The 13,286-nt window shown below is 42.3% G+C and overlaps 1 protein-coding gene across 2 annotated transcripts in view; it reads right to left on the bottom strand.

Annotated features, from left to right (window-relative positions):
- The window catches only part of MTUS2 (microtubule associated scaffold protein 2), a 1,534,604-nt gene that overhangs the window by 74,784 nt on the left and 1,446,534 nt on the right, over positions 1–13,286 (bottom strand). For both annotated transcript variants that reach the window (XM_069202199.1, XM_069202200.1), the window contains exon 11: positions 4,799–5,013. In XM_069202199.1, coding sequence (XP_069058300.1) covers positions 4,799–5,013 — 215 coding nt within the window. The remainder of the gene's footprint in view (positions 1–4,798; positions 5,014–13,286) is intronic.

Raw genomic sequence — 13,286 nt, forward strand, 5'->3', positions numbered from 1 at the left:
TGCCTTTCTTACAGGCCTGGAGGAACTTAAAGGGTGGGAGTGCCAGCTGGAAGGGACAACAGGAGGCCTACTGACTTAACTAGACTTGGACAGGTACTAAGGATGTTGTCAAAAGTTTGCCCATCATCGTTTGAGATCTTGCTGTTGAGTTTAGCATTTTTGCTGGCTTCCTTTGAAGCATTCAGGGTCTCTCAGTTAGTGCAGAGGTTGCAACTATGTGGATAAGAAGAGGGAGGATGCAGTTCTGGGCCTACACTGGTTAAGTATGTTAGTCAGGAGGTCTACAAAAGACGCTGGAGTCAAAGGAATCTGTGTACATTTATGTGACGCACAACTCACAGTGTTGCCCCATGGCACTTGACAGCGGTTGCCCACAGGACAGACCACTTGGTGACCACCCCAGTTTCTTAGTGCATGTGGATGGTGCACCACTGTCACTGGTGCAGGTTATACGCATGTGCCAGAGGACATTAGGGTTAGTAGGCACTTCTTTGAGCGTTTGAAGTCACACTACTTTAGGATTGGCATACTTACATTTGCAGCAGGCATGGAAAGGGCACTAGAGACTATTAAGAGCATCTGGAGATGAAACTCCATCTATTTCAAAAGCTATGTCAGACCGCATTTTTTATATGAGCCTTATGGTTAAGGCCACACACCACCCTTCCCTAGCATTTGTTTCATTTTAGTAGGCATCATCCTTACGTCCATATCATTTATTTTCCAACATTATACATGACAGGAAGGGCAGTGAAGATATGCTGGTGAGAAGAACCAGAGGTCAGCAGGACGGCAGTGAGATTCTATGGCAGCAATCTTGAAATGTGGGCAGAAATGCATCATCATTGGGTATGCATAGGCAGCCTTGATTCCGGCAGTGTGCCAGCACCACTAGCCACGGCACTGGAGGTGCGGCAGATCTCTGAGTTCGACATGCTGTTAGTCAATATAGGGGGCAAAGTCATGATCCTTTGGAGAGGCAGGGTGTCTGACGTTGGCCAAGTCACAGCACTTGGTGGCTGGGGACTTGTTACGGTCCAAGATCATCCCATGCGGTCAATGGCCAAGAGCAGCTAGGAATGCCACCATAAACAAGTCTGTGAAGAAACTCAACTGGTTGTTGCAAACTATTTTAAAGCTGGCAGCCACAGAAACCATCAGGCATGTCTCGCTATACCTGTTAATATTTCTTTGAAGTTGATGGAATCCACTTGTCAGAATATAGACTTGATATATTTATGCATACATGAAGGGGGCAATTGCTGAGAAAAAGAGAGCTGTAGTGGGAATGGTATAGTCGCTAGTGGCTTTCATGCTCTGTGGCAAAAAAAGGCAAAAATTACAATGCAATCCAGGAGGGCGCTAGGGAACTCATCACCATTCTATTGAGGAGAGGCTAGCTAGCGGATAAGGCTGGTTGGCCTCTTGCAGACCTGCCAACCTTTGAAAATGTTTTACCGTGTGAGGAGGGGGCAGGACATGGAAGGGGGCAGGCTTAGTGCCGAGCACAGCCCGAAGCACTTTTAACTTCACTGCCTCCAAGCACACAATCCACCATATACCAGCACCCCTCACCCCATTTTCTGCTCTTCCAACAACGAAAACAGAGCTGTTGAGGCTGCAGCCGATGGCCTTGGGAGGTTTCACACCCCGTATTGGACAGCTGTACAGAACCTCAAAACAATTAGCTGGAAACCTGCTCTCTGCTACGGTTTCCAGATAATTGTTTGCACACTGTGATATTGGCTCTTTACCGTGTGACTGTGTCAAGGAAGCCGATATCACTGAGGCACACACGGTGGTGCTGTGTGAGTTGACAGGTCGGCTGTTGGTGGTTTAATGCTACGAGCTCTAACTTGGGTACCCCTGAGGTTATTTGTGGCGTGACTAAGGGTTTGCAAGGTGAAGAGCTCTTATGCAGTTGGAGTCCTTGCTTGTCTGGTGAAAGGGAGCGAAGGCTGATTCTCTGTGTATATTGGAAGTGAGTGCAAAAACTTCCCATGTTTTGAAGTTCCAAGCGGTTCACGTTTTCAATGTAAATTTTTTCGTTTTTGGCAGTATGGTATGTAACAAGATTTTATTATGAAAAGAACCATTGCAAAGTGTTATAAATTGAAAAATTGGTTTTGAAGTTACCAGAGGTGCACTGAAGGGTAAGTCCGAAATGCATTGTAACACTGAATTAGCACAAAACTATTTTGCCTGTGCAAAGGTTTCCCAGGAATCCAAAGTGCAATGTTAAATAGGAGTTATCTTTTTTTATGCACAAACAAGTGCATTTTGTGAACCGACTCAAACTCGCATTTCTTTACAGTTGATGTAAGACTAATGTCTGTTGTGTTCTAGAGAGACGTGCAAAGTAGAGTTTTATTGTGCTATAATTTAAATTACTCACTATTATAGATTAAATTGACATTTTTATTTTTGTACTGAGGGACATGAAATTAGTTTAGGGTGAACATACAGTGCAACTTCTGCTGAGTAGTTTTTTTTTTTTTAATGAAGCGGGAATAGTATAATTAATTGAGCTTCAACTGTTCATAGTTTGAATAAAATGAGAAAATAGTGTAAAGTGGCCTGTGAGCAGGGCCGGCTTTTGAGCGGTGCGACGGCACCGGGCGCTGACCTCAAGAGGGCGCTGTGTTTATCAATAACTTCCGAAACTTGCGATTTAAAAGCACCTGCTGAAAAGTTCTTTGTGCGTTTAGCCTTCAAGAAACAATTAAAATGTCAAGATACCTCTTGTGATTAATGTTCCTGCTAGAGAGAGAGATGGGAGTTGTGCCTAGTGGCAGCTTTAACTCAACATAAAGTAGCATAGAGGGTTAATATGCCTGCTGCAAAAAACAGAACTATGGGGCATATTTAGGAAAAGTGGCGCTGCACACAGTGCTGCGCCACTTTTCTTGCACCCCTTAGTGCCCCCCTAACGCCACCATGTGTGCGTCATATTTAAAATACAGTACACCATGGCGGTAGATAGGTGACTAGCGTCAGAATTTTTTATGCAAGTCCGGTGCTTTGCAGGATTAGCATCAACATTTTTTATGCTAACCTTGCAAAGCACCCAGAGGCCCATTGTAACCAATGGAAGCCTCCTTTTAATGCCTGCCCTGAGCAGGCATTAAAAGTGCTGGAAAACAATGACGCAAAGAAATCTAAGAGATTTCCTTGCATCATCTTTTTGGGATTTCTTTGCGTCATTCCCCCCCCCCCCAACGGGAATACCCCCTTTGCATACATTATGCCTGGCACAGGCATAATGTAGCGCAAAGGGTTACAAAGTGGTGCAATGCATGCATTGCGCCTCTTTGTATATATTACGCAGCGTTTTTGGCCTTCTAACGCCCCGTAAGTGTAAAAAATATGACACTAATGTGGTGTTAGAATGGCACTAGGGGCTCTTAAATATACCTCTTTGGCAGTGCTTAATTTGTGATGGTTGTTTCCGGTGCTAACCACCGACACTTATTTTTGAGGGCTGGTTTTTATTTTTCTGCCTCAAGCATTTACTGCGAGAAAAAGACACATATGGGAAAGACGGAGGAAGCGAAAAACGAAAAAGCAAAAATCCGCAAGAGTGAATTGAAGGGCAGGGAGTGCCTGTAAATGGATTGAAGAGGCCCAAGATGGCTTCAGGATTACTCTGCCTCTGTATTCCATGTTCACACATTTAATTGCAGCAGCCACATGTTTAAGCGGAGCGCTTTGGGCACCTGCACCTTTTTATTTACAAATGAAGCACTGCCCTATGGGGCATATTTGAAAAAAGTGATGCTGCACACAGTGCTGCACCACGTTTTTTGCGTCCCGTAGCGCTCCCCTAATGCCACCATGTGTGTGCTGTATTTAAAATATGGTGCAACATGGCGGTAGTTAGGGGACTAGGCCCATTGTAACCAACAGATGCCTCCTTTTAACACCTGCTCTAAGCAGGTGTTAAAAGTGCCAGAACAAATGGCACAAAGAAATCTTTCAGAATTCTTTGCGCCATGTTTTTTGGAACTCCCTAACAGGAGAATCCCACCTTTGCATACATTATGCCTGGTGCAGGCATAATGTTCTGCAAAAGGATACAAAGTGGCGCAATGCACGCATTGCGCCACTTTGTAAATATGGCATGGCATTTTTGGCCTTCTAACGCCACATTAGCATAAAAAAATGATGCTAATGTGGCGTTAGAATGGCGCTAGGGGTTCTTAAATATGCCCCTATATTTTATGTGGCTAGCTGAGTGGATTAGTAAAGCCAGCCTTTACAGGTACTTTAAAACAGATGAATGTATGTGAAAGGGGAGAGATGAGGGGCACATTTGCCAGGTGGTAGTGAGTGAAACTGAGGAGGAGGTCATGGGGCAGGGGGCACCTCAATAAACTGTCGCACAGGGCGCCACCTGTCCTAAAGCCGGCCCTGCCTATGACTGTACTCTCTGATTGGGCCACTGCCGCGAGTGTGATTCCAAGTTCCTTAACAGTGTTCAGTGCTTATGATTATCAATGGAGATCCCCTGAAATAGAGCTTATCAATTATTTATTGACCCTTGATCGACTTGGGTCAATACTAACACATACTTCTTATTTCTGGGTACATCCTGGAGAAACAATTGATGCTAAATCTCCCTTCCATGGAGAGGGTTAAGAGATATCTCTAGATGAGCTTAATTTCATATTTGTCTTACCAACTCTACCGATCTCTTACCATAATAACCAATCCCTCTTCCGCATTGGGATTTTGGGTGAGTACTATAAAGGATGCTTTGTCTTGGTTCTACGGTGAGCGCGCAGGCATTCATGCTAACCTGTTCATTATGCAAAGACCTGATCCTTGCAAACTCAGTGGCGTGATCGTGCTGTAAGCGCTCGATTTCTGTTTGATAGTGGAGCTGGAGCCTCTCTTCCAGGGCGCGGAGCTCTGCCTGCTGCTGGCACTGCAGCTTCCTCACTTCATCTTCAAACCTCCTTTCCAGTTCTTCCTTCTCTTTCTGGAGTTTCTCACATTTTGCTGTGTTGACGGCTGTTGGGGGTAAAAGAGAGTTAAAATTTTACTTCATGCTTGATTTGAGACACTATAAATAAGCAAGTGACTGGTGAAATAGGTGCTATAATTCGTGCTGAAATCAGCCTGGTTTGTATTTAAGGCATGCACTCAGCATACCAAGGCAGATGCCGGAAGTCAGATAACTTTTTTGATACAGTGATTAATTTATGCCGCCTTTGAACACTCCAGGGCTTCTCAGCCTTGCATCCAACACTCTAATTCTGATTTCATCTTGCTGGGATCCGAATTTGTGAATTATAGAACAAAGAAGCTGTCAAAAACTAGCAGTGGTTGACTGAGTACTCTTGATTTACTTATCAACATCTACAGACAACGAGCAGTTTTACGCAGTCATTAACCTCTAGCCATGTAATCACCCCTTCGTCTAAACAACATCCATTTGGCATACCTGAAGATGGAGCCGGGGGTAGCACAAGGAAACTGAACTTGATTTATGTAAAAGAGTAGCTGTGGCCTTTTTCTATTTGCCACTAAGTTCTTCACATTTGTGTCTTTTTAAATAATCCTTAATTTCATGAACTCTTTATCTTAGCCTGAAACCGATCATCAATAATCTGTCACAACATATATTCTGAAGGTGGGAGGGTGTATGTATATGAAGGGTGTGTCCTGTATTTTGTTTTCTTTTTGCACCAGGGGATATTCACCTTCTCCCTTCAACATAAACCCCAACCGTAGTCCCCCTTTATGATCCTTATTCTTCCCCATTTTCACTTTTATTCCATCTTTATTATTCACACTTCCTCAGACAATAAAACTACTAGGAGATTAAAACATCTGGAGTGACACAGATACAAGCAAGCATGTCGCGGAGGGAGTACAGGACTTGGAGTTACCAACGGGTTGAACAAGGCATTCACACAGTATGAAACTACATAACCTGGAAGGGATCCTGCTTCTCTCGGGGGGGGCCTTTCAGTGGACACCTCTGAACTAAACAATGGATGATAAACTCCTTACCTAGAACAAGGCACAGAAGTCTTTTTATAGACTTCTCAACTGTACCTACTGTATCAGGCAGCTGTCACAGATTATTGACCTATGTCCGTATGCCCCTACAGCATACTACAGCAGAATGCCTCCTTCAAGCCCTGCACGCGAAAGGAGATAATTCACTTGACATAGTAACACGACTGCACAGATGGAAACGGAAATTGGAGATCAAAGTGTCTAATAAATCTTTCCAGGCTGTTTTGGTTAAGGTTTTGATTTTGGATCGCTGTGTTGAAGGATTGGTTTCATTTATTTGTAAAGTTACAGTACCATACAAGGTTGCAGCACAGTGTGTTCCTTTATACCCAAGAAGCACCATTTGTATTTACAACAATTTGAGTACATAATTAATATATTATGGGCCTCATCACGAGTTAGGCGGACGGCTTATACCGGCCGCCGAACTATCGACGAGTAGGTTGCTCCCATAGTGGCCACCTCTCAGTTGGGCCCATTAAGAGTTTCCCGCTATGTCAGCGGGCAGAAACATCGGTTTCTGCCCACTGGCCTAGCAGGAAACAGCCTACAGCACTGTCTCGGGCTCGTAATCGAGCCAGCAGCAATGCTGTAAGATGCAGGGTGCACCAGCACCCTCGCAATGTTCATTGTTTGCTCAGCTCTCCGATCCTGGCGGTCCCACCGCAGCACGACTGCCATGGTCAAAATATGGCGCTAGGACTGTGCATTGGCAGCGGTCCGACCGCCAGACTCGTAACGGGACCTTGTATCTTTTGCATTGACATTTCACTGTTCTCCTGCTTATGTGTAAAAATATTCTTTTGAACAAACAATATTGTTAAAAAATGTTTTTATGGTAAATGTTTGTCACGTCATGATTTGTGATACTAAACATATGTGCAAATGTAGTTGGTGGACTAGTATGTAAAAAGAAAAAGAATTGCATCCAGTACAGGATGACAGTTTACTAAAACTACTTGTTTGTTTAGGAAACATCTTCACATCTTTACTGATCACATGACATTCTTTGGAAACTGATCCCTCACAACCAACTGTTTTTGTTCTTCCTTAACCATGGACACAGATATTGAAGCATTAGAAGAACTGTTTGGTATTGTCATCAGCATGTGATGTTATTTCACAGTAGTATACTAATCAGTATTGCTCTGGTGAGATTCTTCAAACATGTAGCGTCTACGTTTAAAAAGTCCTTCAGGCATTGTTGCCAATCACAACCTCATACAGAATGGTAGCAATGGCTACCTCACATCATCAGTTAACAACTGGTGGAGAAGTGTGGCACAATGGTTAGAGTAGCAGACCCTGATGCAGAAATCTGGCCCGGGACCAGGGTTCAATTCCCACCTCGGTGGGTCTTGGGCTCAATTCCCTTGGACCAGATAATTCTTGCCTCAGTGCCTAATCTAATTGATTGGTCCCACTCTGTAACTCTGTGCAATAGCTTGCTTAATCTCCACAATGGCCCTCACAGCGCTTCGATGCCTGGCTTCAACCTGGAGCTGTCCAGGAGTGGGTGCCTCCCAGGGAAAAACCAGGAGGGGTTCCACAGTGGTATGTGTACAGCGCCTTGAGACCCTAACGGGTGAGTAGTGCGCTATACAAGTGTGAAGTTTACAGTTTTATAACTGATGATATGAGGCAGCCAATAACTTTCGCAATCCGTCTTAATTCAAGCCACAATGATTGATTGTCTGTGTGGGAAGACGTGCTTTGTTTCTTGCAAAAAACTTTAGCTGCGAGTCCAAAGGTGGATCTCTCTCCTAATGTTGCACTGCTCATGGTATTCTTTATCAACTTCTTATTCTCTTCCAAAACAAACTGATCACTTACAACATCAATACTTCTTTCGACATCTGGTTGCTACTGAAAACATTTCCAACAACTCTTACAATTGATCTATAGCAGAATTCTGTTCTCAGACTTAAGTCCTACAGGTACTCAATGCATAAACAACACATTGTGTGCAGCTTCTTATTCTAGAGTACTAGGCTGAACATGTGGCTGTCACGCGTTCTTTTCCCCAAGTCTGTAATGTGAAAGAGTAACAAAACAATCGGGTTCAAATATACTGAAAGCATTAAAGTGTAGAAAGTATGTAGTTTGAGAGGTCAAGAAGGTTAGCATGCTGAAGATGTGTGATGCATGACTTCCTCCAGTTATGCCAAACATTATCATGGATGTCTTTATTTTATTTAAGGTACGCATCTGGATGTTTTGCATCTGTTGTGATGTCCTTTTGTGGCAGCTTGAGTGACAATTATTTATCATCTAAATTGTTGTGTAGTGTGAAATCAGGTAGATGATCTAGACTGGCATGCTATCTAGTATTCTGGCTGGTGTTCTGAATGGAACACTGACATCCATTCAACCAGGTAGCATTTCCTGGCTTCCTGGTTATTATCCAGACTGGAATCTCATCTGTTCTCTGTGCTGATATCATGGATGTCTTCCTGTGGGTAAAGGCCACCATCTCCTTCAAGACTTTCTTGATCCATCATTTGCATAAGATTAATTTTCGGCATTCGATTTCTAAACATCAGACCCTTGCTTCCATATACCATTCCAACTTTTTCATGTGCAGGAAGGCACACTTTTGTGAAAACACTGCATGGCTACTAGAACTATTTTCTATCACAATGAAGTCTTCATTAAGTCCGATGTTCACTGTAACTAGTACTGAAGGGATTGCCTCTTCAACCAAGCCTTCAAGAGCCTGCTCTGAAAATTTGATTTTCAATTTTTGTGCCACAATAGCCATATTTCAAGAAACCACATTGAAACTGTTCCAAAATTATGAAGTCTCTGCAAAGTAATTTTTAGAAAAATATCTCAAAATGCTGTAAAATGAAAGAAGTCAATTTACTTCTTAATTTGTATTTGATACCAGCTGAAATAGGCAACACTCTGACTTGAGCTTAAGCCCCTGAATCTAGCATCACATTCGACTCTGAAGGCAGTAGGTGCCAATTCCATCATAATCTGGACCGGAAAGTAGCAGGAATGCACAGGTTCTTTTCAGAGGTTCCAGAAAACAGACCAAAAGAGTACCTGGAGGGTCATTGGTCAGGCTGATGCTGGTTGCAAAATTCCTTAATTTTTTGTTGTCTTTTTTTACATTTTTCATTGACATTTCAGTACATCACAAAAAGAAAAATCATCAGTAGTGAAACAGCCAAATGATCATACAATTAATTAGGCATCCTTATACTTTTCCTGTGCATGGTTGACATAAATGGCTGCATTTGAGGCCCACCTCTCACTTTCCTCTAACCCAAACTCTCCCCAGTAGTGGGTATTTTAAGTTGCTTGTGGTATGCCGTTCAGTGCTCCCAACATTTAGTTCTTGCCAACAAACAGCTTTAGCAGTTTCTTGGAAAACGGCCTACTCAACCGGAAATCAACTTAAAGTGGGCTTTGAGTCTGACCTTTTCATATGAATCAATGACTGTCTTTTCTATCTCTGTTTCCGGTTTCTGATTCAATGGCACCCCTGAGTCTTCTTGTGTTTGTCACAACCAAAGAAGGAGCATTTCAGTCCCGTCATGTATTGATAAGATGAGTTGTAGTCTTCTCCTGCTGAGGTCAGGACTTGCACTACAGTGCCCTAAAGACTATTTTCTATTCCTCTTTCTCTCTCTAATTGTTTTACCTGCTCTCCACTCCCTTTTCCCGTCCCGTGTCCTTTATTGAAACTGTTGGGTCTTGGCTCTCTTCCAGTACTTGATTATCCCTGTACTCAAGCTGCTACCTATAACAGCATCACCAGACGACCATATTTGAATAGTGTTTGGGCCATTCCAAGACGATATCCATGAATGCAAGCATCTTGGAATGTGGCTTTTTTAAGGAAAAAAATAACTTTCAAGAAGGTCACCTTTTGCATGCATGTTCTGGTGGCTACTTCTGAAGGTTTTTGGCAACAAAATATGACAAACGAAACAAGCTTTGGCACAGCAAATAACTCTGCACAAGCATTTGATAGGTATGACCTTCTGGCTTGCTTCTGGATAATATGTTGCGACATCCTGAGCTCTGAAAAACCCTCCATTAATTGAGCTGGCAGTTACTCAGTTAACTCTTTGCTTTAATCAAACTTTTATAAAATAGTATACACTCGTTCCACTTTCTAGAAATATGCATTTGGTCACAAACAAACCCTACATAATGAGATCACTGGCATAGCATGTAATTTTGATTTTCTCGAAAATCTCTACCAAAACTAGTTTCTGTTCCAGAATAAGACGTAACTTCAACACACCAACTAATGTTGCACCCTCTTCCCACAAAGTTGTTCCACTTGTAGACATGTGGCTTTTTACAGCAGATGTGTCAATCAGTTGTCTCTTTGGACTTCTAACAGAAAGAAGGAAACCCATCGCCTACCAAAGGCCGAATATATATGTATATATATTAAAGTAATTGCAAAATAGTACGTTTATTTGCAAATACATTTTCTTAAGCACAGTACTGCCATTTTCTAGTTTGAAATATATCGAACATATAGCAAGCAAAAAAAACTGGACAAAATTAAGAACTGTGACGTTTACGCACAGAAAGCCCCGGGATAGGAATGTCTAACCGATGAATTCAATAAAAAAAAATCCACACTAGAGTCTTCCATGTCATGCTTGAAATTGCAAAATCATCTGGTCATGCAGTACGAGGTGCATTTCTGCACATAATCATGTAATCGGATAAGAGAACTTACTGCAGGAAGGAACAGTGTTCCCTTTCGCTCCTTGACACGAAAACATACAATAAATTATGATGGTATGCTGCCGAGAAGGTGTAATTAAGAAGGATGAAGAGAAAGGGCGCATATTTGAGAAGCAAATCCTTCTCAAGATATAATCTAGTTTACAGGTGGACTTTTGTTCTTTTGCTGTGTGGCTCTATTAAGCAGCTCTGACCTATTTGTTTGCAAGGGCAAGTACTGGTATGTTCTCGGCATCTTCTCATTTTAAATGACACTGAAGAATATACAATAATCATTATTCGGAGCGATGTACTCCTGTTTCGCTTTGTTCTAACGCGCACAGTCCCCCACACCTCTCCCCCGGGCTATTCCAACGACCCTTAATTCAGTGCGCAGGATGCCCCTTACTGTTCAAGATAGCAACGTGTCATTTACGAAACGTAACGAAATTATAAACAATAAAAAACACACTTAAAATGTCTGCATGCCTTGTCTTCCGCACTGTGACGTACATCCTCACAAATATGTTCAGGGCACGACTCTTACGAAATAAGCAACGTTTTGGAGGACTGAGTGGGAATGTGCAACAACGTCAGAGGAAGTAAAGTTGCCGGAAGTGTCATCATCAACCCCATCCTATCGCTGTCTTTAATGGGAATATACCTGACATCCAGCAAGGCCCCGACTGACCAATGCATTTTGTGGATATAAAGTAGTACTCCTCTAATACGCCTTCATCTACTCTAACATGCCGCTGCGAATTGACCCCATATGGGAAAACATTGGACTATTCATACATAGCACAAATAGAAAGTCTTGTGAACTCTGCACTTTTACTAAAAGAGAATTGGACATTTCAGGGCCGATTCACAAAGTCACGATCGAGTACATAAAAAGTACTCCTATAGCATGTCTCACTGCACTCAAAAAACATTCCATGAATTGGCCCCTGGGTGTACAAAACATAGAGGGTACAAGATGGGTACTATCTAATATGGTCTAATAATGCCATCAAGAGGTTCTGGAAAACTCATAAAACACGAGGCCAAAGGTCGAATGGTTTGTAAATGTTGCTAGTACCCCAAGCTGGCAATTTATGATCATATTACCGATGACATCCATTGTGTATTTTCATACTGCATGTTTATTTTGGAGAAGTTAGCACAAAAAAGCTATTTACTTCAAATTGGAACTAACAATCGGCACATATTGGAATTAGAATGCTCAGGGTTTGTTTGCCTTTCAATAATAAATTGTTAACAAAATGATGAGCGATGGTGAAGGTCGATGGTTTTAGGTGAATCTGTGGCTGCAGCGTTTACCACATAATTATAGATTCACGACATGTGCCACATAATTTACTACATAATTGGCCAAATTTGGCAGATTTACCATAAAAGTAGTTTCTATCACAGACAGATGAACATAGTACTGCCAGAGAAGGTGCAGAATAATTTGTACTTTTAGCCTCAAAATAACCCTGCTGCACAATTTGGTCCTCCATGTCGCATAATCCTTATATGCCTGACAATGTTAAAGCTTTGTAGCTTGGTCTGGAAGCTGTAATTATGATGATAAAGTGCATATTTCACACGCAACCGTGAAATCATTTCTCTATATCCGAATTCCCTTGGGAAAATTGGTTTTTACACCCCTGGAAAGCATGTACTATAATACTATACATTTACAAATCATAGCAGTTTATATTTTGCGTTTTGGATGCACTTGTCAAGCCAACGTGTGGTGACAATAGCTCATTTACTAATCAGACATGCTGAAATTGACACGATATTCCCTTACGTTTTGCTGCATGTTCTTTCGGCTTGTAATAATTAAGGATGCGACCACCTAGATAGCACCTGAAATGCCCACTGGATTTTATGAGGCGAGCCAATATGGCTGGGTTTCAAATAGATGATTGGCATGTTTCATTCAGCAGACACTCGCCCCAATAATCTACCTTTGAGAAAGCCAGCTTTGTATGCCTTAAGTAGGACTCTTTCCCAGATCCTGACAAAGAAGTGCGAATAGTCGACTGGAAAAATGGCTCTAGCCGACAAGGCGTTCTTTGCTTGAAGAAACCAACACACACACAAGCACACTCGCAAAGTATATTTTTATTAAACTATTCTGGATTGTATCTCTGTATTGTAAGCTACAAGAAACCAATCTGACTCTGCTTCTTGCAAAGGCCAGGATGATTGCTACCAATGTACTTTGCACAGACAATTCCTGGGAGGAATAAGGCGATACTGTTCGCTCAAACACAGCAGGGGGCAGCTGACAATGCACCATTATCTCCTCCATCAGGTCAGTCGAAAAGATACATTTCCCCTTCTCTCAACAAGCAACTGGCAAAGCTGCTAGGTGTGGCTTCAATGGGCTAACACATGCACACATGGGAATTCAGAAATGTGCACCAACTCTTTGAATTGTGCCTCTGTCCAGCCCACCTCTTTCCTTGCCTTCTAAGACTGTGCCCTTTCTTCTTTAGTATTCCACAAGCTTAAGGAGTTGTGTGGCACCAGTACTAAAAGCTTGGGAACTAAGAAAGGATACA

Source organism: Pleurodeles waltl, chromosome 8, assembly GCF_031143425.1.
Source record: "Pleurodeles waltl isolate 20211129_DDA chromosome 8, aPleWal1.hap1.20221129, whole genome shotgun sequence".
Taxonomy (NCBI): Eukaryota; Metazoa; Chordata; class Amphibia; order Caudata; family Salamandridae; genus Pleurodeles; species Pleurodeles waltl.